The 26,822-nt window shown below is 44.2% G+C and overlaps 1 protein-coding gene across 2 annotated transcripts in view; it reads left to right on the top strand.

Annotated features, from left to right (window-relative positions):
• Positions 1 to 24,247, top strand: part of LOC116590858 (neuroendocrine protein 7B2) — a 53,057-nt gene extending 28,810 nt beyond the window's left edge. Inside the window, exons 3-6 of one of the 2 annotated variants that reach the window (XM_032343214.1) lie at positions 8,473 to 8,622; positions 12,741 to 12,850; positions 19,991 to 20,044; positions 23,669 to 24,247. In XM_032343214.1, coding sequence (XP_032199105.1) covers positions 8,473 to 8,622; positions 12,741 to 12,850; positions 19,991 to 20,044; positions 23,669 to 23,764 — 410 coding nt within the window. In that variant the 3' untranslated portion in view covers positions 23,765 to 24,247. Of the gene's footprint in view, positions 1 to 8,472; positions 8,623 to 12,737; positions 12,851 to 19,990; positions 20,045 to 23,668 lie in introns of both variants that reach the window. The other variant, XM_032343212.1, reaches the window with a different exon arrangement.
• Positions 24,248 to 26,822: the final 2,575 nt, after the last annotated feature.

Here is a 26,822-nt window from a genome sequence, read left to right as displayed (position 1 = left end):
CGAGCTCATCAGGGTGTTACCCAATCGTCCACAGAGTCCACAGGGCCAGGGCTGGGTCTGGACGCTCTAACTCTCTGGCATGAGACTGGCACGCAGATGCCACGGAGCCACAGTGGCAGGGACCACGGCCGCTCTCCACTCCAGAGTCGTTCCTGCTGAGGCCCGGCCGTGGTGGGGGGAAGCTGATCCTCCTGGTCATAGACAGCTTGAGGACTCAGAGGGAGCTGGAAAATAAGAGAGGCCCCCATTATTCTGACAGGTCATTCTACCAATGATAGCTCTGGAGTTAGAGCTGATCTTGGGAAGATAACCCCCCCGCCCTGCCACAAAGGGAATGGATGGGCTGGGTAGAGCGTTTTGGGGGTTCCCCTGGTGCCACTGTGGAATGAAAACAGGGCCGGGGTCCCAGTCTCCAGATAGCACTAACTTGCTGAGTGATTTCAGGCAAGTAAGAACCTCCGAGGACTCCCTTTCTCACTTAGGAGTAGATATGCTTGTCTTACTGACCTCACGAAACATTTTTAATGAGGATATAAAAGCACTTTGAAACTACTGAAACAGTCGTAGTACAAAAGGTGACAATGGTGCCAGACCCCATTTATCTTCTTCATTTCTGGCCAAGCTTGACTTTGACCCGTCCCAGCCAGAAGGGACTCTTGTATTAGATGGGGTGAGGTCTTCGGGCTCTGTGAACGACATCACCTGTATGTGAGAACTTACCTTCAAGATGGAAGCCTTTACTTCAAATTCTCACAGGGTTTGTTTGAATGGAAAAGGGTGCAGTGGGATCCTTTCCTTGTGAAATGTGAGCCCGTGCCTCTATAATTAGAGTAAAACCTTAAATGAAAAGATGTCAGTGGTAGCCACAGCTCCTTTATCTGAAACCTCAAGTGAATTTTAGAAAGTCTCTCAACGGCTACCCTGGACGTCACAGGGTCCGTGAACCAAGGTTCTCCATGAACCAAGATCATAACCCCAAGGCATCTCTCAGAGATAATTTAACCTTTTTTTTTTTTTTAAAGATTTTATTAATTTATTTGTCAGAGAGAGAGCAAGAGAGAGCGAGCACAGGCAGACAGAGTGGAAGGCAGAGTCAGAGGAAGAAGCAGGCTCCCTGCGGAGCAAGGAGCCCGACGTGGGACTCGATCCCAGGACGCTGGGATCATGACCTGAGCTGAAGGCAGCTGCTTAATCAACTGAGCCACCCAGGCGTCCCAATTTAACCTTTTTTTATACCTAATTTGAGTAAGTTTGGCTCTGTCATTTATTAGCCTCTTGCTGCTGAAGGTGTGGTGTGTGGACTGGCGGCATCACCATTCCCTATGAGCTTGTTAAAAAGGCAGAGTCTTAGACCCCACCCCTCACCTATTAATCGGAACTTGCATTTTGACAGGATCTTCATGGGATTTGTGTGTGCAGTAAAGCAAATTGGAGGAGGGGATTTGCAAGGCTGAGGCCCACTCTTTATGTATGTATGTAAGTACTTCATTATGAAAAGGACCTGGGATGACTCGGATTAACAACTGACAAGGAGGGAGAAGACGAAGAACTATAAAAGCCATCGTAGTTGGGACTGTGTCATAGGGTGATGTCACCGTGTGCCCTTCCCCACAGTGAGAACGCACTGCTGGAACACTACATAGTCATTGATACCACCAGTAATAGTCCCAAATTATCAAGAGGGGGACCGTAGTATTCCCAATCTGCTGTTCAAGTCTTTACCTGAAATTCATCGTGAAAATTTTCCTTTAAAATGGTTAAATAAATGAATCTTGATGTTAAAGGGGATGCTTCAGGGATGTGCATACTATATGGAAAACCACATTCTCCAGGAAAGAGATATGTGAAATATCATTATAATTTAATTACATTAAATTATAATACTCGATTCATTCTTTTTTTTTTTTAAGTGCACTACATATAAGAGAGTCAAATGACATCAAGACAAGGCATGATTCCAGAGATTTACTCACTATATAAGTAAACAACTAAACAACTCAGCTGATACCACAAAATCCCCATGACTGAAGCCAAGCAAAATTTTTTGGGTCAATAGGTAATTTTCATTTATTAGATACTGCCAATTGATCTTCAGAATCACTAAGAGAGTTTTAAGTTAACCAGAAAAGCTAGTGCCCTTTCCAGGTGAATGAGTATTGGAGGTACAGACCCAGCTGGTGGCCCTTAGGACTCTTGCTGGGAGCCGCCATGTTGAGACTGCCTGAGCCCATGGGTGGCAAAGCGAGAACTGAGGTTGAGCAGATGGCCAACTGAAATAACAGATTCACCGATTTAAAAAGGACATGCAGAGGACGGGGAATCCAAGCACAGGTAGGGGGTGGGAATGCAAAAAAGAGCTGAACGCTCTTAGAGAAATCCCCCAAGATGTGGGAAGGTGCCTCAACAGATTGTTATGGAGGGTTTCAGTACAGAGCCAAGAGCTCTGGCCTGGACCGCACAAACCTCGGTCTTCCTCCCTCCTTCCCCGCTCCCCGCTTCCATTGCCTCTGAACACTACCACTGACTGACCCTTCACGGCCATAACAGTTCGAAGAAAACCCACCCGTGGCCTAGAGCTTGAGCATAAACAGCTGCACGGTACCAACTGCATTAAAGAAAGCAAAGTTTCTATAAGCAAAACTGAGCCTAAAACCTATTTGGCCAGAATTGAATATTTTCTCTTTATTCTAGAGACATTTGTGGAGAGGTAGGGCTGTGAGCGAAACAGATAAATAAAGCATCATCACAGGATAGAATTAATTAATTGCCTGAAATAATCATAAAGCTGCAGTGAAAGATTCTGTCTTTACCAAAGGCATTGGTTTCCCTACTCAGGGGGCCTCTATGCTTTAGAGACCTCAGGGGCTTTGACGCATCTTCCCCTTGTGCACTGTTTGAAATCTCTCTTCTTTCTACTCATGTCGTGACCACCCCAGCCCCAGTCCTCCTTGCTTCACCCCTGGGTTTCAGCAGCAGCCTTCTAGCAGGACTTCTTCAATTTCTTCCAGTCTGTCTTCGTACAGCAGTCTTTAGAAGGACACTTGGATACAGTGGCTCTGGACTGGGGGGCATTGGAATTTTCTGATATGCCTCCTTTTTCTTTTTAAGGTTTTGTTTATTTATTTGACAGAGAGATCACAGTAGGCAGAGAGGGAGGCAGAGAGAGAGGAATTGAGCAGGCTGAGCAGAGAGCCTGACGGAGGGCTTGATCCCAGGACCCTGAGATCATGACCTGAGATGAAGGCAGAGGCTTAACCCACTGAGCCACCCAGGCACCCCTCTGATATGCATCCTTAAGTGGGAACAAGGGCTTTAAATTGTTGCGAAATTAACATTCTGTGTAACATGCAATTATTACATTGCTCTCCTGCCCGGGAAGTTTGGTTGCCATTTATTACTATGCTAATTCATACTTGTCTGCTTGCCGCTGGCTTTCTCCCCTTTTCCTAGCTCCCTGCTTCCCCAACAGTGCTCCTCACAGATACTCTAACATTCCTTACTTACACCTACCTCTGTGCTTCCTTCTGGTTCTTCTTTGTCACCTGTAATGATGGATCCTGTCTTTGATGAGCCCAACTCAAGGGTCATCTCGTTCACGGATGTTTTCTGGCAAAGCTCTCCGTTTCCTGAATTTCTATATCATTCACAGTCTGTACCATAACGAATTATGTCAGATAATTTATCTTATCATATACCACTGGCTTATTGTGTTAGCCTTGAAGAACCACCTAGAATGAAGAACCATTAGAGAGCAGGAGCCATGTCTTTTACATTTGTTTTCCACAGCACCGAACATAATCACTGGTATGTTGCTTCCTGCAGGAAGTCCTCCGTGTCGCACATCTGGGTTAGATGTTTCTTCCCTCGTGCCTGTGGCATCTTGCTGTATCCCAGTTACATTAGAAGTGCATTCCAGCTCTGCAGTGCAAGTGTGCTCTTCTCCATACATGTTTTGCAGACTGTAAACTCGGAAACCCCCATTTACCTGGTTTTAGCTCTTAGTCCTGGTCTTGATATGTAGTATGTGCTTCAGACATATTTTTTAAAAAGTGGTTGATTAATGATTTTAAAATCTGTGTTTGGTTGAGACTGAGACCCCTTAGAACAAAGAGATTCCATAATATCGCAACATTTTGGTTGAGTTGGCTTTAGGTGGGATAAATTGAACATAATCTAAACACAATGAACCCAATAACTAGCATTTGGTTGCATACTCAAATATATCATTTCCTAATTATTTCCTATATGTGTTTTCTTGTCTATAAAATTCAAGCTCCTGGAGAGCAAAGGATAGCATTTGTTATTTCCATGTATCTCCCACAGCTCCTACCTCGATGTTTCTCAATTTGAGGTCATCAAATGTAGTTTTTAAAAGAGCCTGTGTTATAAGGTATCAGATGGTAAGAAACATCTGCTCCCCTTAACAAGTGTTACATTCATTTTAATGGCACTGGTGCACAGAGGTAAACAGAGCCTTGGCAGGCCCTTCATAAAGGAAACTGTGTTTGCTTCCTTCATTAATTACTAATGGAGCATTAAGAAGACATGCATTCTCCCTTAAGCCAAGTTGGATAATTCCTGGCACTTAAGGCTAGGGTGCTTTCAAAAGTTGAGACATGTATTGACACACCAGAGAGCAGAGAGCGTGCCCTTTAGCAAATACAGTGATGACCGCATTGCCAAGATTGTACAAAGTTTCAAATGTATCAATACCAAGGGCGCTGATCTGTCTGTTTCACCTTTCCACCCTCTTGGTTAGTGTGGGATAAGAAATAGGAATCCCTTCAGTGTCTCTGAAGGCAGGCACCACAGGAGGAATTGGAAAAACCATTAGAAAGATACAGAAAGTTGCAAATAGAAGGATGATCAAAGATTTTACCAAGCAAAACAACAGAATGAGGAGTGGTGATGCTAATGGAAGAAATATGATTTGTCAATTTTCGTTTTTACTCAGTAGCCATTAATAGCACAATTAAAATTAGGAATTTATACTCTCAAACATGGCAATTCTATAGCATCAAAATGCTAAAGCAAAAACAGTGAGGAATAAGAGGTTGAGAGACTTATTGGAGCAGTAGATTTTAACACATAACCATCACATTAGGATAGAATTAAACCATCAGATTGTGTTAGATTATGACATATAAAATTATACCTTATTTTAAATATTCACATGGATATTTTCCAAAAATAATACCTTTTTAATGCAGAAATTTTGCAGGCTACTCACTCCCATTACAAAGTAATGAAATATAACGTAAAAGTAAATGAAACAACCCAGCCACTTGATGATGTCTATGTTTTGGGAGCTAGAGGAGTTTGAAATTGAAGGAACTACAATTACCTTTTAAGAATCAACTTTAATCTGGTGTAATAAATTAAGATGACTGATACAAAATTACTTCGAAGACAATCAGTGTCCTGATTCCCAGGACACTAAGATCTAACCATGATCCTACTGAATACATTAATATTTCCAAAGGGAAAAAAAAAATGTGTCACTCCAAGAGGGAGCTGGTTCAGTCAAAAAAGCAAAAAAAGCAGTTGTCAGAACAATAACCTTGACACAGCTCACCCAGGGAGAAGGGTGCCTCATCCAGCTGGACTTAAATAATATAGTTTTTGGCAAGGCTGTCCTGTGGAGGTGGGCATGTGGCTGTTATACAAGACGAGTGCTCTCACCCCTGAGCTATGGATCCTTCTCCTGAAAGTGTGGCTATCATAGCCTGATGTTGACTCTAAATTCATGCACACTAATCAAGGCACCTTCTGATTTTGATTTGGCCCTTCATGTATAAGATGCACATTGTGCATTAAAAGAGCTATATCCCAATACAATTATTAGATAGGAATTCATTCCAAGAGTTTGCTGTGATGCTGGTAGAGTAAGATTCCTGAATAGGAAGGACAGGATTACTTAACTAATGCTGGTGAAATAATTGGTTAATTATTTTACATGCACACACACACACACACACAAAACCACTAAAATATCCAAATGTTGGTAGTACTCCTAAAACGTCAACAATTTGGAAATTTAGAAAGACAAAAAGAAATCACAAAGGGGAATAACAAGAGCACATATGACTGCATAAATATTAAAAACTTATGTTTGCAAAATATTGCTGTAACAACTGGAATTCCAAGTCAGAGGAAATGGGAATGTGGTTGCAGGAGATGTAATAGCCAGAGTTTTGTTATCTTTACTGTGTAAAGTGTTCATGCAAATGGCTAAGGGAAATATTCAAATTCCAAAAGTATAAACAGACAACTTGCATAAAGAAATTAAAGCTAATACAGGGCATCTAGGTGGCTCAGTCCTCTAAGTGTCTATCTTTGGGTCAGGTCATGATCCTAGGGTCTTAGGATCAAGCCCTTCATCAAATTCCCTGAACAGCAGAGAGCCTGCTTCTCCCGGTCGCTCTCTCTCTGTGCTTTCTCTCTCTCTCTCTTTCAAATAAATAAATAAAATCTTTAAAAAAAAAAAAGAAATTAAAACTAATAAACACATGGAAATATATTTGACTGAGCTGACTTTAAAATCAAAGACATTAAAAATAAGACCACAGGGGCACCTGGGTGGCTCAGTCGTTAAGTGTCTGCCTTAGGCTCAGGTCATGATCCTGGGGTCCTGAGATTGAGCCCCACATTGGGCTTCCTGCTCGGCAGGAAGCCTGCTTCTCCCTCTCCCACTCATCCTGCTGGGTTCCCTCTCTTGCTGTGTCTCTCTCTGTCAAATAAATAAATACAATCTTTAAAAAAAAAAAAAGACCATAATTTTTCTAGACATTAAAAATAAGACAGTAATTTTTCTAAACACCTTTTAAATTAGCAAGGAAAACATAAAAATGATTTTTATAAAACCCAGTGCTGGGGGCACCTGGGTGGTTCAGTCATTAAGCGTCTGTCTTCGGCTCAGGTCATGATCCCGGGGTCCTGGGATCGAGCCCCGCATCGGGCTCTCTGCTTGGTGGGAAGCCGTCTTCTCCCTCTCCCACTCCCCCTGCTTGTGTTCCCTCTTTTGCTGTGTCTCTCTCTGTCAAATAAAATTAATGCCTCATTTAAAAAAAAAAAAAAAACTGCTGGTAGACCTGTTATAAAAATGGTGTTCTCATATTTTGGTGACCTTATTTTATAAAATGGTACCTCCTTTCCCAGGTTGGAAAACAGCTTGGCAATATAATATAAAGACCCATAAAAATATTTATGGCCTTTGACCCAGTAATTTGACTTCGGGGAATCTATCCTGAGAAATACTAATCCAAAACATGGAAAAAATTAAAGTCTGAAGAGTAAATGAGGAAACACTAAATGTCCCACAATAGGGGGATGATTAATGTGTTGTGGTAGAGCCACTGGCTAGAAAAACAACACAGCCATTTAGGACTTATGTGAGAAGAGACCGTGCAGCCACATGGGGAGATGCTGGTACTTTAATATTAAATAAAAGTGAATAAACACTTTAGTATAAAAAGACTTTAAAATCAAAGACATTAAAAATAGGACCATAGGGGCACCTGGGTGGCTCAGTCGTTAAGCCTCTGCCTTCGGCTCAGATCATGATCCCAGGGTCCTGGGATCGAGCCCCACATCAGTCTCTCTGCTCGGTGGGGAGCCTGCTTCCCCCCGCCCCTCTGCCTGCCTCTCTGCCTACTTGTGCTCTCTGTCCATCAAATAAATAAATAAAATCTTTTTTAAAAAATGCAGAGGAGAAAGAATTGAAGTAAATATACTGAGTTTTAAGTGGTTGTTTAGAATTGTAAGAAGACAGTGATTTCCTTCCTTCCTTTTAAAGATCTTATGTATTTATCTGACCAAGAGAGACAGGCAGAGGGAAGAGAGAAACAGGTTCCCTGCCAAGCACAGTGCGGAGCTCAATCCCAGGACCCTGGGACCATGACCTGAGCTGAAACAGACGCTTAACCGACTGAGCCACCCACGCGCCTCTTTTCTTTTCTTTTCTTTTCTTTCTTTCTTTCTTTCTTTCTTTCTTTCTTTCTTTCTTTCTTTATTTCTTTATTTCTTTCTTTCTTTCTTTCTTTCTTTTCTTTCTTTTCTTTCTTTTCTTTCTTTCTTTTGTGAAAATGTGTTGTTTTTTAGCCTATTCTCATGCCTGACTACAGTTACCTCCCTGTCTCTTCCACTACCCTGCCCCCCGGGTGCCACTTGAGTTCTAGCTGGTCCAAGAAGCCCTCCCCATCCTATCAGCCAAATGAAACTCTCCCTTCACCATGCTCCCAAGATGCTGTATTAACATTTCTACTCAGGCATGTATCTAATATGCCTTGTGCAGAAATGGTGCGTGTGGGGCATGTGTCTGTCTCCATAACTAAAGTTTTAAACCCTAAAGGGCAGAAACTATTCAATTTCTTATTCTCTTTCCACAGTATAGATCACAGTGCTTTGCCTGGGTACATATTATTTGAAATGAATTTCACTGCACTCAAGTGAATGACTCTGATTCCCTGGCAGGTGGAGCTCATGAAGGTCTTCAGCATTTGGGTCCCTTTGGCAACATCCCAAACATTGTGGCAGAGTTGACTGGTGACAACATTCCTAAGGACTTCAGCGAAGATCAAGGCTACCCAGACCCTCCAAATCCCTGTCCTATTGGAAAAACAGGTAATGGCCATGCCCTAGGGTTCTCAAGGAAGGTGGAATCTTTGGGAGGAAATTAAAACTTCTAACATCCAGGGCACCTGGATGGCTCAGTGGGTTAGGCCCCTGCCTTCGGCTCAGGTCATGATCTCAGGGTTCTGGGATCGAGTCCTGCATCAGGCTCTCTGCTCAGTAGGGAGCCTGCTTCCCTCTCTCTCTCTCTGCCTGCCTCTCTGCCTGCTTGTGATCTCTGTCAAATAAATAAATAAAATCTTTAAAAAATAAATAAATAAAAATAAAAATTCTAACATCCACTACAAATACTCTTAGAGATAGTATTTCTATTCCAATGACCCCTCCCCCCCGACCCATGTATTTGTAGGTAGATTGGAAATGGAAATTTTTCTAGAACCCTCAATGCTTTCTGGCGGTTAGATACACACGCGTAAGACTCCCTTGCCAAAGTTTTACCTTCAGTCTCTCTCCCTCTTTAGGAATTGATGCTTTTTTCTGCACTTGCTACCCTTTTAATAAAAATGGAGAGAGATTTTCTTCTTTCTGCCTTTTCTGTAATACAACTGCTGCCCACATTGAGTGTCCTTGGCACTTACCAGTTTACGGATTATCCATGTCCGTCGTTTTCCTTACTGCCTTTGACAATTGACATTTTAACCATGTCATAAGCAGCATCTATCCTGAAATATTTCTTCGGGGTTCAGGGGGTGGCATGAGAGACAGTGGGTCCAGGAAGATGATAAGTTGGTTAAGGAAGAAGCTTGAAACTTTTCTTTGCTGCTTGTGTCTCGCTCTCACATTCCTACTCTAGGATGCCAGCGAGAATGAATGGTGAGTAGACTGCGCTTACAGGGGCCTTCGAGCAGTTAACCTTGGTGGTTAAGAGTAGTGGCTCTAAACCCAGACTACCTGAATTCAAACCCCAAGTCAAGATATGTGACCTTGAACAAGCTAATCGACTGATTCACACACCAGTTTCCTCATTGGCAAAATGGGTGTTGTTGTGGGAATTAAATGAAATGATCCACATTAAGCACTCAGCAGAACACCTCGCACAAAGAAAAGGCTCATTAAATGGCATCCTGATTAGAATTAATTTTACCGCTAGTGAATAATGCATTGTTCCCGTCGGCTTGTGTTAACTTTCAGCACCAGAATAGTTTTTTCCCCCAAGCCTACAATAACAATAGCTGGTACTTATTATCCTTACTTTGCATATATGGAAACTGAAGCTTAGAGCATAGCCTGTCCAAGCTTACCTACTTAGCAAGTAGCTGAGCCAAGACTCAAACCCAGGTCTCCCTGATTCGGGACTGTGTCCTCAACCACCATGACAGTGTCCTGCTCTGAAAACTCTGACAGTATTAGCCCCTCAGATTTTCTTAAACACAACATGGGCTTTCTCTGAAAGAGGGTTTCCCTGAAGGATACTCGTCCTCTCATGTGGGGTAGGCATCTGCGTTCTTTGGGGCACAGAGCTTGTGGGGCAGCCAGAGTGGCTGGATGCATCCTAATTAAGGTGGGAATACAGGGCCGCCTGCGGGAAAACCTGAATCACCACACACAACCAATCCCTGCAGCCACCTTTAACGTGCTTGCGGGGTTTGGGATGGGTCGAAGGAAATACTAGTTCAGAGTTTGAAGAGCAACAGTCCCCATGGGGATTTGGTTAAACTGATTAGATATAATACAGTATAGTAGTTCTTAAAGTGTGGTCCCAGGTTTCCAGCGGGATCAGTATCACCTGGAAACTGGTGGAAATGCAGATTTCCAGGCTTTCCCCCAGATCCGCTGAATCAGAGACTCCTGGGGTAGGCTACCCTGGAAACCTGTGTTCTAAGCCGCCTTCCCTGCAATTCCAGCACATACTGCAGTCTGAGAACCACTGCTGTAGGAGATAGAATAGTCTGGGCCAAGAGATCTGAGGTCTAGTCCTAACTCTAGTATGCGAGCCTGCTTCCCGCCCTTCAGTGTCCTCATCGGTAAAATGAAGACAGAGTGCCTTCGAAAACATAGATGCGGTTCCAGGCTGCCCTGGGAAAGGAGAAAGTCCAGATCCCTGTAATCAAGCCCTAGTTTCATGCACGCAGATGCTGAGATGGGGCAGTCCAGGGATCCTGATGCAGCCGGGTCAGGTGACAGCCCCCAGACCGTTTCTCGTCGCACATTACCTGCCATTTTTCTTTGCTGTCTGGCCACCACACAAACTTGTTTAAGCCCCTTGTTCAACCATCATTTTCATTCTAGAAAGGAAATCGCTAGCTAAATTTCGACATTATTTGTAGGAGATTGCTTGAGATAGCGTCGGTGAGAATCATGACACTACAGGGTTGAGCAGGCAATCCAAGAATACAATCTTGGCTTCCCCCTCCCCTTCCCTGCTCTCTTCTGAATCACGGTCCGGCCACCCTGGACAGAGCAGCTGACCGCAGAGAGTGCATCCTCAGACATAAGATGTGAATCTCAGGGCACGTTTACAGGTCCCAAAATACCGCCGTTCCCCGAGCAGGGCTATATCTCTACATCTCAATCTGGGCCACTTAGAAATCCTGGAGAAACAATTATGAGAAGTTGTTAAGCTGCTGTCTGCAGACGGCCTGAACTCTCGGGATTGGCTGTCTCCTTCCTACAGGGTAATTGCTGGAGATGAAGAAGTTAGATAAGCAGTCCCGTGACAAGTGGGGAGCCACGTTAGGGGTTTTGTTCAAACCTAATGACTCCCATGAGAGCTTCTTGCTATGAAGACACTGGGTGGCTTCAGGCTGCTTTAAGGCTTCAGAGCAATCCCAAGAGACCGGACTCTTCAGCTGGTCTGACTCCTTTCAGCATTCACTTGGATGCCTCATTATCCCTTCGCAAAAGGACTCTTCTCTTTTCAACACCCCCCCCCCGGGGACATCACAAAATTCCCTCTCCCTCCTCTGCCCCCAACCCTTTGAAGCTGTTGTCTAAAAGCACATTTGATACTGAAAAAAAAGGACTTAATCTTAGAGCAGCGTGTCTTGTAATGATAGGGCTGAGGTCACAGCAGCAGCCAAGTGGGATAACCTTTCTTGGGTTTGATTAAAAGACATGATCTATTCCGAAGAACGGTTCAGAGTATCAATTCCCATTTAAAAAGAGATGGTGGGAAGGGAACTAAAGCAGAGGGAACCTCTCGTGTGCGAGGTGTTCTGTGTGGGACCATCTCCTTTCCTCACAGCTACCCAGTAAGGCAAGTCCTGGATTCTGCCCTTCTCGCAGAGGGTTACATGGGTTTAGAGAGACAAGGTTAGTTGTCAAAGACAACTTTGTTAGTTGTCAAAGACAAAGTTAATCTTCCCATGGAATTAAGACCGTCTGTCCCTTATGAGCTAGGATAGGGGCCCTGAGCTCTGGTCTGTCTAACTCAAAGCTTATGCCATCACCACCATAACATACCTCAATTCTGTCCGGTGATGGCGTCATTGTTACATAAGTTGCTTTCTCCAAGAAGCTGAAATTGTTTCTGAAGAGCTCACCCAGGAGAAAACACCAGCGAGTCATGTGGAATGGAAATACACCCGTTAAGGAACTATTTGCTCTTTGACAGATAAGAATGATAGCGGTAACACAACAGAAGGCTATTATTTCTCACCCATGTGACATCCTACTAGAGGTGGGTGAGGGTGTCACCGGGATGGATGGTTTGCCAACCCCAAAGTGCCATCTTTCCTCTTGACACGTGACAGTCCCAGTTGCCCTGGCCAGCAGCATGTAGCAAGCAGAGCAGCAGGTGGGGTTGGGGGGAGGTGGGCAGGAGATGGGATCACATAGGAGGTTTTTATGGGCCAGGCCTGGAAGCTGAATACATCACTTCTGTCCACATTCCACTGGCACAAACTCAGGCATATGACTCCACCTGCCTGCCAGGCAAGGCTGGGAAATTAGCTGTGCCGAGGGGGAAAGGGAAGTGGGTTTGGTGAGTAGCCAACCAGTCTCTGCCACAGGTGGGAGGAGGAGTGAGGGTTTGGGATGAGCAAATTCCAGAGTGACCGATGTGGACAGATGCTGACCTTTGGATGTCTAGTTGTTTTTAATAAATTCACTCTTAGAATAACAATAGATGCCTTGGCCATTCTTCAAAAGCCTTTTGTTGTTTGTAGTAGATGATGGATGTCTAGAGAACACCCCCGACACAGCAGAGTTCAGTCGAGAATTTCAGCTGCACCAGCACCTCTTTGATCCAGAACATGACTATCCAGGCTTGGGCAAGTGGGTAAGTCCAATCTTAATGACTAGTAGATCGTCTACTCTTGCATTCTGAAGGTGCTGATGGCCGGAATGAGCAATGTGGGTGGGGTGAGAGAAGAAAAGTTGTTTAGAAGCTGATTTTTCAGGAATCTCTGGTTGAGAGGGAATTTATGTAATTACCAAAACGCACGCATGTCTAGGATGCAAGATGCTTCCCTGTCCCACGAGTCAGTGACCTAAACCCATCTCAGCAGCTGTAGTCTCCAGAGACTTCAACTCTGGTCTCCTCCACAGCCTGTGTCATAACACATCCTAAAGTCTTGCCAGGGTTTCTCAAAAGTCATGTAGGAAGTATATAAGTTGGTTTATTTTTTGGTGGGATTTTTGTAAAAAAAAAAAAAAGAAGAAGAAGAAGAAGAAAAGAAAGAAAGAAAGAAAGAAAGAAAGAAAGAAAGAAAGAAAGAAAGAAAGGAAGGAAAGGATACTGAGAAAATTTGCAAATTCTCTCTCCAGACTGAGGGAGATGATCTCTGCAGGACCAAGAAAAAATGACGTCAGATGCGTAGAAACAGGGGCACCTGGGTTGCTCAGTTGGTTGAGTGTCCGACTCTTGGTTTCAGCTGAGGTTGTGATCTCAGGGTGGTAAGATCAAGCCCTGCATCAGGCTCTGCGCTCAGTGTGGAGTCTGCTTGAGTTTCTGTCCCTCTTCCTCTGCTTTTCCTACTCATGCTCTCTCTCTGTCTCTAAAATAAATAAATCTTAAAAAAAAAAAAAAACCCGAAACTTAGAAACAGACGTATGTAATTCTGCTCTATGGAAAGAGAGGAAAAATTCCAAATGCAGAGCCGTGAACTTGCTGTCAGTACTAGGCAAGAGTCTCTTAACTGTCCATTAAAGAGATTGTAGGCCCTTGGAAAGAGAAATCATCACCATTTGGCATACAGTTGTTAAAAGCAAGTTTTGTCAATCTGACTATATTCTTCTACTCGCCAGTGTCATTCATTTACTTGTCAGCTTGACAAGCGAGATGGAGTGAACGTGGTGCACTTGGATCTCAGCAAACTACCTGATGAGATCTTTCATGATCTCCTCTTGGAATAGGTAAAGAGAGGCAGGATCGCTCGGCAGGAGAACCTCACCCAAAGGGAGGTTGGGAAGGAATCCTCATCAAAAGGGAGAGAGACTTCACGTGGTATCCTGCATGTCGTGGCCCTACCCCGCTCCACGTCTTTAGAAATGTTTGTAATAGAAAATATAGAGCACGTACTTATGAGCTTCTCGAGGGGTGACCCAGAGTTGGAAGGGAGAACACTGAGTGACTGGAGTCGGGATTCAAGAAGATCCCAATAGGCTCAGACAATGAGTGCAACAAGATCACAACGGACTGGCCATATAGCTGTGCTCCGGTGGTTGGGGCTATGTAATCAAAGGCAAAAGCCCTGTGGGAAAAGTGGGAAACACCAGGGAGTGTTAATTTATGTAGAAGTAGCTGCTCAGTACATCTACGGCATGAATGGATGAGCAGATATCCCCGCCTAAGTGTTTCTAGAGTTTTCTGTCCCTGCTCAGCTCATGGCTGCCGCAGCAACTTTAATTTTGCTTCTTCCAAAATGCATTAATTCTATTTCTCTCCTTTTTCATAAGTGGTTCTGTTAGGGAGACTTGTTTGTGGAGCCATTCAGAGGCCTCCTAGTAGAATTTGAACATGTTGACTAATACAGGCAAACATCTATAGGTTCTTGAACAGGAGACTGAACTCACGAAAGTCTATAAAAGAGGTTATTCTGGTGGCATGTGGAAAGATGCAATAGAGAAAGAACAGACTAAAGGCAAGAAAAAAATATATGAAGTCATTGCAGCTACAAAGGCCACGGATATAGTGGATTCAAGTGAACCACCCCCATGTGATAAGAACCTATGACATTTCGAAGGCGGCTGGGGAGCTGGCTAGAACGGTATATGGTGTAAATATAGCAGGAGGAAAGAAGAGCCATGTCAGTTACCTAGAAATAGACAGCATGAAGAAACTTTTTCTCTGAGGGAAGTTTTTAAAGGACGGGGTGAAGAAGAGAGGGAGGTAGGAGGGAATGAGGGGAGCAGAGAAGGTGCGGGAAAGTAGGAAAGTACAGAGGAACCCTGAGAAGGACTTCCTAACAGAGGGGCAAAGTGTGGCCAAACAGAAGCAAGGGCCAGGTTCAGCAAAGAACAAGTGGAAGATACGGAGCCTGCTTTTTCCCATGTGCTGTGCTAGATGCTTGATATACAGTAGTCTTCAAGACGTAGAGCTGGTCTTCCACGAACTTACCGCTGCGTGGTTGAGAGGAAAGGCATGAAATCACAATGAGCCCAATGGCGTGCCGTCCAGCCTCATGTACGAGCCATCCCATGAGCACCAGGTGCAATGACTGGCAAAGGGGGAGGAGAACGGCCAAGGGATGTCCAAGACGGAGGCCTCGCACGGCCCACTGTACAACAGCCCACGAGGAAGCTGAAGGCAAAAGAATGGCAATGAGCAAAAGGAAGCAGGAAAGAGACTGAGAAAAGTGTGAGCGAGGTCAGAGAGCCCTTTTGAGGAAGCGGGAGAGATGGAAACTTCTCTCTTGAGAACTTTAGTTGCCTCTTCTTGAAAACCGGGACAGACTGGTATTACAGATTGATGACCAGGAACAATGTTTACACAATTTTATCGTTGGTAATTATGTGTTTATTTAAACTGAATTTTCTCTCATTTATTTTCTCAGTACCACCTGGCAACGAAACATAATTGGCTTGATTTGTTTTTTGTTGTTAAGATTTTATTTATTTGTCAGAGAGAGTGAGCGAGAGCAGAAGCAGTTGGAGCAGCAGGCTGAGGGGGAAGCAGGCTCCCCACTGAATAGAGAGCCAATGTGGGACTTGATCCCAGAACCTTGGGATTATGACCTAAGCCGAAGGCATCCGCTTAACCGACTGAGCCACCCAGGTGCCCTGATTTGCTTGATCTTCACATGGAAGTATGAATTGAGTACAGTAGTCTTCCCCTAACCAAGGAGGATTTGTTCCAAGACCCCCAGTGATTGCTGAAACTGCAGATAGTATCAAACCCTATGTATAGTGTGTTTTCCTTTATATACACAATTAAGTTGAATTTATGAATCAGGCACAGTAGGAAATTAACAACAGTAATTAATAATAAAGTTGAGCAATTATCCCAATATACTGTAATCAAAGTTATATGAATGTGGTCTCTCCCAAAATATCTTTATTGTAACTATACCATAATGTAGGCATTGTGGTGTAACACTAATATCTGACTGTATGTCAGAAGGAGGATCATCTGCTTCCAGACCGTGGTTGACCACGGGTAACTTAACACCATGGAAAGCAGAACCGTGGATAAAGGGGAGCTACTGCATGTTTTGCTTTTCTACACTGGGGTTGAGAGGCCTTCCTCACTGTTTATATAGAATGATGGTCTCAAGCTTGTCCTAAGCTCCAGGAGATTGCAAGTTAACAAAGTAATGTTCTTGCACAAGAGAATGGCACACAACACCGCGATTCCTTATATGCTAATAACATTTGCCTGTTTTTGACATTAGCTAGAGCTCAGCTAGGTCTTTAGCAGTGATTCATATATTACAAATATCAGCGTCTGTCTTGTTTCCTGCATTACTTTCTCTTTGTTAATGCATCAAGACACATTGGTCAAATGCACATCACATGCCTTCCAGGCCCTCTGTTTGATGACGGGAATGCAGACGAAGAATAATAGTCATTGGTTTTATTGTATGGTGGTGAATAGTAATATTTATTGACCACCTACTGTGTGCCACACATTGTACTAAATACTGTACATGAATTATCTCATTTGATCTGCCCATCCCAATCACTCCCATTTTACAGATGAGAAAATCCAGGCTGAGGGAGCATGGGTAGCCTGCCTGACAGCACAGAGCTGATGATCAATAGAGCTGGGTTCGAACTGGACCACCTGACTCCTAGAGTCCTTTAAAAACTGATTCCTTGGGGTACCAAGATGGTTAAATGTCTACCTTCAGCTCAGGTCATGATCCCAAGATCCTGGGATCGAGTCCCACATCCGGCCCCCTACTCAGTGGGGATTCTGCTTCTCCCTCTCCGCTTGCCTCTCCCCCTGCTTGTGCCTAATGAATAAATAGAGTCTTTAAAAAAATAACAAAACAACTGGTCCCTTATCTTTCATGACTCATGGCTCATAATGCATTGACTGCCTTTTTGACAGTGTGTGTGTTCCCAGTGTTGAGGGGCTATGTCCAAAGACTGGCCATCGCAGGTAGCAGTCGCCCCCTCCTTCACCCAGTAATTGCTCACCGCTACTCAGGAAAGCGTTCTCTTGAAAAGCAAATGTTTCTCCTTTCCAAGTGCTTTTCATATCTTCTCATCAGCCCGCTGGGGTGAATAGGGTCGCTTCCTCCCAGAAGCAGTTGATCACGGCCAGAGCCTGAGCCAAAAAAGAAGTGGCAACAAGGACCCTCTCTGCCTTTCTTTGTCTTTCAGGATCTCAGCCTGGCTGAAGAGTTGCACCCTCTACACTTAGGGTTTTCCTCATCTGATTAGCCTTGAGTCATGCCTTTCTGTGATAATTGCTGTTACTGTTGACATCAGAAGACACGTGATGCCACTTTGTCCCAGATTTGGTAGTGACTTGGTCTAAGTGATGTCGGCCAGGTTTCTCGAGTGTAAAATTACTATTTTTCCCCCTTAAAATTAATAATCTGTTGGGAGATACTTTCAGACTGTATACATGTTCTCTCCCCATTGAACCTCGCAGTCAACAATTTTAGTCTCCATTGATGATACCCGCCAGAATCATGGTAGTTGTCAAATGGTGATTTTTCAACTCTGTTACTCATTCTGCATTTATTGGTTGGCATTCTGCTCTAAGCAAGGGTTCCCCCTACTCCCCCATTTATTCATTTATGTATTTAAAAATTTATTTATTTATTATCAACATTGATTCGTGGATTCCTATTATTACTTATTTTGGTGTTCAGACTATCCTAGATTTAGTTAGTGGGAGTCTCCTAGCTGGCTTCTCTGTCCTTTTAACGTGACTCACCACTTTCTGAGCATGTTCTTACTTTATAGCTCAATTAGATAGATATTCTAGCATCATTGATCCTCGTACTTTCCCTGCCTTAGCCCTGGAATCAGACCTTGGAGAAGTGTCCCTGGTTCCATTTAGGTATGGAATTTGAAACCAAGATTTGGGCAGTTGTCCAAAATCTTGATGGGATAATGGAAAGCCCTTTTTGTGAACTTGAACCTGCTACTCATGTGGAAAACAGGCTCACCACTCCCCCAACTCCACCCCACCTACAAGGAATGGTTGTCAGGGGAGGGGGCTGAGCCCTGCCAGTCTTCACCTTCCAAACCATTCAATAGCAGAGCTAGTCAGGAATGCCCCAAGCCCTTCCATGCACGGGTGGGAAAGCTTCATCCCAGCTAACCCTAACCCTGGCTCTTAGGCAAATCCAGGGACCATCTCTGAGAGGAAGGCTTGCTAGACTTTTTGCACTTCTTTTAGAAGGAAGTCTCTTCTTGGGTATCATCTGCCCCAGGACCTTCTAAAGGACATGAACGACAACGATGCTGCCTTCGCCCTGCTGGTGGCGCAGTGGAGCTCAGGCCCGGCAGAGGGGCTGCCCCACCCATCCTCCTGGCTCCAGGCTGCATGCCCTCCCACGCCCTCGGCCCGGACCCTGATGAGACACAGGAAGAGCCTCTGTCCTCGCCCCCAATCTCCCACCCCCTCAGCCCACCCCCAGCCTTGGCACAAGCTCCCAGACATTCTCTGTGCAATAGGAGTGGTTACGTCCCCGGAAAAGCAACTGCAGACGACGAGAATGAGCCTCACGGCGATGTGCTCATTCTTCGAGGGTGTGATCTGCACGTCTGCCTTTTCTCCCTTCCAGTATTAGATTGACCAGTTCCCCAAGTGAGCAGGAGACCAAGGCTGCGGCCAGTACCGGCCTTTCCGGCAGTGGAGGCCCCTTCACTCCCTGGCGCCATCTCCCTGCACAGTTGAGGCTGGGCAAGAGATACGCATTGTAAATTGCGGGTGGGGTAGATTTTAATGCACATGAAAATTGTGAAGCTCATTCTTGGCATTTGTCATTTTCATTTCCAAATCTACCATTAAAAAAAAAAAAAAAAAAGACACTATATCCAAACAGTTCAGAGGATAGAAGCATTGTAAAAACTTGTTCTTTAACAGAACGCTGTCATCTCTTTAAAAAAAAAAAAAAAAAAGTCAGTATATTTTATTTAGAGTAAGATGAATCATCTCTTTTATACATTATTTCCCTTCTGATGAAAAAAATCAAATTAAAAAAACAACTCAAATATGTCCCCCCAATGCCCCTTCTCCTGTTCTGCCTTCAGATTAAGTGTTCTGTCTTTTATAATTTCAGTAGAAGAAAAATCTGCGGAGCATGTGTCTGATATTCTAGAGCTCATTTAAGCCCACTATGTGTTTGAAATACAGCAATATGTGGAAACACTTATACAAACTGTGGTAACAGAGCCTGGTTTTTTTTTTTCCCCCAACATCGCTTTCCTCCTGCCAAGAAGTTTTTTGGCAGTTTTTAAAAGGTTCACTCTATTAAAAATGTTATAGACCAAATGGTTTTCCGATTGTCTTGACTGGGGGCACACACTGACTGAAGCCACAGGAGGAAAGGTTGCCGAAGTCAGAATGTCTCATTTATTTACATAGAGGATTGTTATTAATAGTCAGACACTCCTCTAGAGAACAGTTTATGTGTACGGCTCATAAAAAGGGCGTTGGATACAAAAGCAAAATGAGATAAAACTGTTTGTTTTAAACAAAGTCTTGTTCAAACTGAGGAGCTGAGTTTCCCGTGCCCCGTGTGTTTTCGAATGTCGTATTTTCCTGTTTATATGATTGTTGGTGACACTGGGGTGCCTCGAGGCATTGCAGAGAACGTTATTAAAAGCTACACAACCACCAGCGTTTCTCTTGTGGTCTGTCTTTCTGACACGACCTTCCTTTCATCTAGCTTTGTTTCCAAAATATGTGTATGCAAATATCCAGGGGGACACACCAGTATTGCTTCTAAAATAGACGTTCACCAAATTTGATCCATACTTGTGCATTTGTGTCTTCTTTTTCTCCCCATTCTAGAACAAGAAACTCCTTTATGAGAAGAAGAAGGGAGGACAGACACGGAAGCGGAGGGTAACGTGCGGCTGGCGGGGCCGTTGCTGGGACACCTGGAGCTTTCCCAGAGCTGTTATTTTTCCAGAGTGTAACTCGCTCTCCGTTGTTGGAAAATAGCCGAAACCTTTCATGTGCCATCCTGGGAGGGCACGACTGGGGTCCCGGAGAGCAAGGTCCATGCCCTTGCCTCCTGCGTTGGCTTGCCCACGATTTAGCACATGGTTCCCCGAGGAGCCCTCCTTGGTGGTGATCTCGCCACCTCCATTGCATTTGCGAAATGTGGATTGCATCCAGCCCCTGGGTTGTGGGAGTTCAGGGAGCCCATGAGGGGGTCTGTCCTCAGAGGGGCTCTCGGCTGCTGGGGGCAACTGCTCACACATCTGCACCAATTATATAAAAACACAAGACAGGAACAAGGAAGCACTTGCTGCACTGCAAGCTCCAGGCAGTAATTCTGAAGGAATGTAGGGGCAAAAGATGAGATGACCAAACCTCATTCCTCCTGCATACCTTTTTCTTCGCCTAGCCAGACTGATGTCCAGTCCATGAGATCTGCTGTATTTGCTTCCTGGCTGGTGAATTTGCTGGCAGGCTTAGGTATTTACCATCTTGGGGCTGCCCAGGGTGGCACGTTGGTCTGGGTGTTGCCCATCGAGCTGCTATGGTGTTGCCTCTTGTAGAGCTGAAGGTCAAGTTTGCTCTGAGTTTCCAGTGCATTTTATGTCCTAGAGACTGAATCAGTGGTCAGTGTCTGTTCTGATAATCCACTGGTGCCCTCATGGACAGAAGTGCCTGGTCCCCTGCCTTCTTCTGATCAGGTGGAGGAGAAAGTTCAAGATCTGTTTTTCTGTGGCATAGTGCTGCCAGAGAGTAACATGTTAGATACAAAAACCAAGCCATAGACCCAAGGCCACTGACTGATTTTTTAGAACAGCAAGTGCCTAGATCCCTGCAACAACTGGGAATCTGGACAGCGGTAGTTGTGGCTCTCCTGCATGGTTTTGCTGGATCCGGTCAGGGTACTCGAGGAGGTGTCGATTTTCTGGTTGTAACATTAATTGATAGATCTTCTTCCCCAGAGTTCATAGGGTTATTAGGGGTTTTACTTGGTGATCACAGTTTCCGATGGCAGAGAGGGTCCAAAGGGTATATTGTGGTCTTGAGAGAACATCAAGAAATTCTATTTCAGGAGCTCAGAATACACATAATTTACCAGTAGGACGGCTTGAATATCTCCCCGTGGCACAACAAGAACATTTCCAAATAAGACCAATGACCGACCCAAAATGAATAACTTAGCATGAAGCTTTAATTGTCTCTATTTCCTGGCTCACCATTCCTTTTGCCCTGACTTGGTTAATGACCATGGGTCAGGATTTAGGTCGTTTTTCCATGAGACCCGTGATTACCAAAACTCAGAATTCTGGCTAGGACACATGTTATAAAAGATTGTACTTTGGCCTCAACTTCCTCCACATAGGAAAGGCTTAGAAATTATGAAAATAAGGGTCATTTTGACCCAGTGGTATCAAGTTCTTCCTATTCTCAGACAGTAATAAAAACTCATGGCCATGCCATAAATCCTGACCCTTTTAGAACCCATGGGTAACAGAACTTACTTCAGGTGATACTTCTACCTCATTGAAAGCCTCAGGTGATGTTTCCACTTAACTAAAGAATTTACTCACCTCCTCAAGTGCACCAATCACCAAAGCCTTCTCCAGTGATTTCCAAGGGACATCAGGATCAAACATCTGATCGTAGTGGTTCTTCTAGGTAGGAAATGGAAAGAACGATCTCTCTGTAACCTAGCCAGTTTCTCTCACCCAGGAGAGAAGACAAATATATAAGTGTCTTGATTTCTTCAGAGGATCAAGTATCATTACTATTATTCCTCTTATGTATAGGATTCAGTACTAATGAACATTTATCAAAAAAGCTCAAGTGATTGCTCCCTTTGCTTCCTCATTAATTTACTTCCCCTGCCCTCCAATATTTGTCATTTTCTAGGTCTGGGAGAAGAACTTCCTCCTGTGAAAGTCCCTTTCCCAGGAGGTATCCTCCCTGGAGTTACAACAGACCCCTCAGTGGGTTTTATGTAACTTTCTGTATTCACTCAAACCCAGTTGAATTCTGAGTTGCTTCATGAGGAAAAGGTCAATTCCCCTTTAAACAAAAAAATGATCACCTTTGCAAACTCATGTTAAGATGTCTCTTGTTAATATTTGAAATCTACTACTGATCTTATTTAAAGGGTTTATCAACATTTTATTCCCATACTTGATAAACATGAAAATCTCATGCCCTTTTTAATATCTTAGAATTTTCAGAATAAATATTATTACTAAAAAACAATGAAGACATTCATGGCGTTGAGTACACTTTTCCAGTCTCCACTTGCTTCATCTACCCGGAGGTTCTTACATGACTCTCAGGAGTAAGCCAGGCCATTCTAGCGGACCATCGTTGCTATAAAAAGTATTTTCCTTATTTTAAGTATTTTAAAGATGCCTTCCCAGTAAAGTACTGTGTTTTGGTGACGTATCCTTTCTCAGATTTGAAGACATCCCACACTTTGTAAATCTCAGCTTGTTTGTAATGCATTTCTGCTGGGTGAGTAGGGCCTTTCATGATGCATGGCTTTAGCTGTGAAAATGTGGGAAGACATTTACAAATACTAAACTCAGGGTCCATTCCTTTTGGAGAATTAACTGCTCACCCTTCAGAACAACCAAGGCAGACAAGGTCCCATTGGCAAGAGAGACCCACCTGTGAACGGCCACCCTTCATTCACGGGGACTTGGGATTGCTGACCGTTTGCAACCGTTGCTTCTTCCTTATATTATTGTTCAGTTACCGGAAGGTGACTTCAATAAACAAATATCTTCCAAAACTTCTGAAATTTTTTCTGCTTGCTAAATACTATGTTGTAAAGCTCCAATTACTAGTTCACATCCAAACCTCAAAAAATAGATATGTATTAGAGGAGGACTGGAAAAACCTTGACTCATTCAGAGAAGCAACAGATGAAAGATTTCAGACTATGAAGTCTTTAGTCAAAAATAAAGGCACGTTGTGTTTAGCTTACTTCTTTTCTTTAGCTTTAGAACTTGACTGAGGAAGGTGGAAGTGATTGCTTGGGCCACTGCTGAGTCCTCTTGGGGTGGAACACTGGCGCAGAAGAACCAGTACAGCAATGGGATATCCCATGACCAGTCTGCAGATGCTAATTCCCGCTTGGTTCTGATCTGTCGTCTTCTTTAGAACGTTCTTCTAATTTAATGTGTTTCCTATGCTCTCTCCCACTAAAGAAGGCCATAGAATAATAATGTTATTTTGAATGGGGCTTGGCATCTAAGTAGCGAGAACTTATTAGCTGGTTCACGCCAAATCTTTGTGCCAAGAAGCAGGAGCGAGACATATTGCATCTGATAAAGAACTCGTTGGTTGCGTGAAGGAAACAGTTAGACACATCTGTCAGATGCTGAGGTATTATAGATGTATTGGAGTAATCACTAGGTAGGTGGTAGGTACCATTGTTCCCTTGTTTCTAACCCAATAGGCCAGAAGCATTTCTCACTCACGTCTTTTGTGAGATGTCTCTGACGTTCACGAATAATACAAAACCATGTTTTTTTTCAGAGTATCAATCCATACCTACAAGGACAGAGACTGGACAATGTGGTCGCCAAGAAGTCAGTCCCCCATTTTTCCGAAGAGGATAAGGACCCAGAATAAAGTGAAGATGCTGGGTAGAAACCCACACCGCCTGTTAGCCCTCAGTATGGCTTATGTGCACGTGTGATTAGAGCCCCTGTGAACGGCAGCATGTTTCTAATTTAGACTAGTACGGATGAGAAGCAGCTGTATTTTGATATTGCATTGTCCTTCACGCGGACAGCTCCGCTTTCGACTAAATTAGAAGAAGAGGTTTTTTCTTTTTTAAATGTGGATCTGTAGTGGGCATTAAAATTAAAGTGTCTATATCACCAACAGTAAAGAGAAAGCCGATGAATGAAATGTCCTCGGAACTCTTGCAGTTTAAAATGGTGTTTTGGGCCACACTCTTTTGGCCGAGTCTGTGAAAAGCTGGCATTTGATTCTGATTATGTAGTTCCCCAGCCCTTGGGCGTCGTTACCCGTCAGTAAAGGAGACTGCACTCGAGAGGAGGAGCCGACACATTTCACTTGGCTACATCTTAATAAATGTGTATGCGAGCACTGGTGTGGGAAGCTTTTTTATTTAGAGCATTATAAAAACAATTTATTTGCTTACGAGAACAAACTCCCAGATACGGTCTTATCTGGTCTGAACGCGCATACTGTGAAGTGAATGGGGGCTGGCACCACGTCTTCATTTTACAGATGGCGGGACCGAAACTCCTGGCTTCCGTGAAAAGCTGGAACCGGTACTTGTCAGTACATGAGGATGGAGGTCTTTGACTTTGGGTTATTGTGTCTGTTCATCAAATACCGGGTTTCTGCCACATGCCAGGCACAGGGCTGGGCTCTGCGGGCACACAGGGGACTCGGGCTGACGCCGCCAAGGTTCTCAGGCAGCAGAGCCTACCATCCGGGTGAGCTTAGAGCTGGTCAGGGTGTGTGACCAGTGGGCTCCTCAATTTGTTTGTTTGTTGTTTTAAGATTTATTTATTTGAGAGAGAGAGAGCAAGAGCACAAGCAGGGGTTGCAGCAGAGGGAGAGGGAAAAGCAGACTCTCCACTGAGCAGGGAGCCCGATGCGGGACTCGTTTCTACGACCCTGGGATCATGAGCTGAGCCAAAGGCAGATGCTTAAAAGACTGAGCCACCCACGTGTCCCTCCCCGGCCTATTTCTGAAAAGGTGGGCAGTTTTCATTCAGCTGAGTCCTCCCAAGTCAGAAAGCCAATTTAGTGGAAGGCTGGCAGGATTCAGCGCACCTATGAGATTACTTCCGTGTCCTTTACCACGCTTCACTGTAAAGACGACAACAGTTTCAGGCTTTGAGATGACTGGTCTCAGCCCCCTGGTCTCTGAGAGGGAGACAGCAGTGAGGAGGCACTGAGGGAGGAAAATGGATCATTCTTGATTTAATTTTAATGAGTGCACATTAAGTCTGAACGTTGGCGATTTATCTAACAGGAAGAGCCTAAATTGTCTTTAGTTAACATGTGAGTTAACATGTGAGTCTGTTATGATCATTTATAAAAATCAAGAAGGGCACTGGCATCTTTTTCATAGCAGGACACGTTTTTTTCTAGAGAGCTTCTGCAGGCAGTTTCCCCACATTTCACAGCATGATTTCTGAAGTGCCCTGGCCACTGGATTCCCAAAGATGGTTCCCGCGTGTCCTAGAGCCCTGCGGAGCTGGGAGGCCTTACCCCATGAATCTTGTGTTTTGTTGGCATTTAGTTACTTTTTCCTACCAGTTTTAACTCTCACAGAAAAACCAAAGGATATCTCTTTTTCTGTGATGGGACAGAAGGAAAGAAAAATGGCTAAAAGCAGATGTTTTGAGATCGGGAAGATGAAAGTGAAGTGAAGCAGGAGGAGGTGAGGTCATTGTGCCTGTGTTTGGCCTGTTTGCCCTCAGAGGTGCCCTGTTGTTCTCTGAAAGGCAGGCTGGGTTTCCAAGACTCTCTTGTCGGCAGAGCTCTGTCCACGTCTAATGTGAGGTCACTGAGAGGAGCGGAGAGGGTGAAAGAGTGTAAGGAACCAAGGTATTGTGCTTTCTTTCCCAGGAGCTGCATCTCCTCTAAGGACGCATCTCCTGCTAGGTGAGCATGTTATCCGGGCTCCCCTCATGTTGCCTCCTCCCCTGGTCCCCTGCAGCAGGAGGAGGCCATGGCTTCTGCCATATTGGTCATCCCCAGGTTATTTCCCCCACCCTGTGTGGCTTCCTGGCCCCTCCATCACCCTGTGACCCATTTTCTATGTTAAATTCCTTCTGTTTGAAATCTTTAGAATGCTTTCCATTTTCCTGATTGGACCTTGCCTGATAGAGTCATCCATTGGGGCAAGAATTAAGTACTGTGAGAAAAATTCTGAACAACCAAGGTGGAGAACAGATAGGATGGTACTTCTTGATTGTTCATGTGAATAGGATTCACTTGAGGCTATTCTTAAAAATATACACTCTGATGCAATAGAACCAGGATAAGCCTTAGATTTTGCATTACTTGGAAGTTTCTAGGAGATGCTGATGCTACTGCTAGGAGAAGATGTTCATGATGGTCCATGAACAAGATCTGAGTAGCACAGAAATAGGGGAGTAGGAAAAGATGACTGGAAGAAGGTGAACTGCTCCGAGAGACCAGTTTAACTTAGTCTGAATTTATAAGGACCCTGTCAGCATTGCCACTCTCAACACCTTTGGGAGAAAAGCAGATGGCAGACAAGAGAGTGGGCCCCGTGGTAAAACATAAACAATTCACAGATCTGAAACCCCCAGAGAAAGCCACACAGAGATGCCCTGTCATACATGTGAGACTTTGTTATGGATTGGGCAGAGACCAATGATTTGAGAAGTCAAAAGAATGTAGGAAATCATGTGGACCAAAGTCAAGTCAAGGAGTTGGCATTTAGGGGTGGAGGGGGGAAGTTTGGATTCTTGACAAAGGAAAATTTTCAAGTGACCATAAATGATGTCTCAGTAGAGACAACTACAAAAAAGTAGTTAGAATTGAGTGGAACTAAAGACCAGTGGACTTGAAGAAGTGGAAAAACCATGAAGTCAGGGAACAAAAGACAGAATCATCAATGCGAGAGATAAAGTCAAATTAGAGAGGGGAAGGTCAAGGTACCCAGGTTCTGTAC

Source organism: Mustela erminea, chromosome 5 (assembly GCF_009829155.1).
Source record: "Mustela erminea isolate mMusErm1 chromosome 5, mMusErm1.Pri, whole genome shotgun sequence".
NCBI classification, from domain to species: Eukaryota; Metazoa; Chordata; class Mammalia; order Carnivora; family Mustelidae; genus Mustela; species Mustela erminea.
Note: the sequence above shows the minus strand (reverse complement) of the source record. Positions and strands in the feature narration are given on the sequence as shown.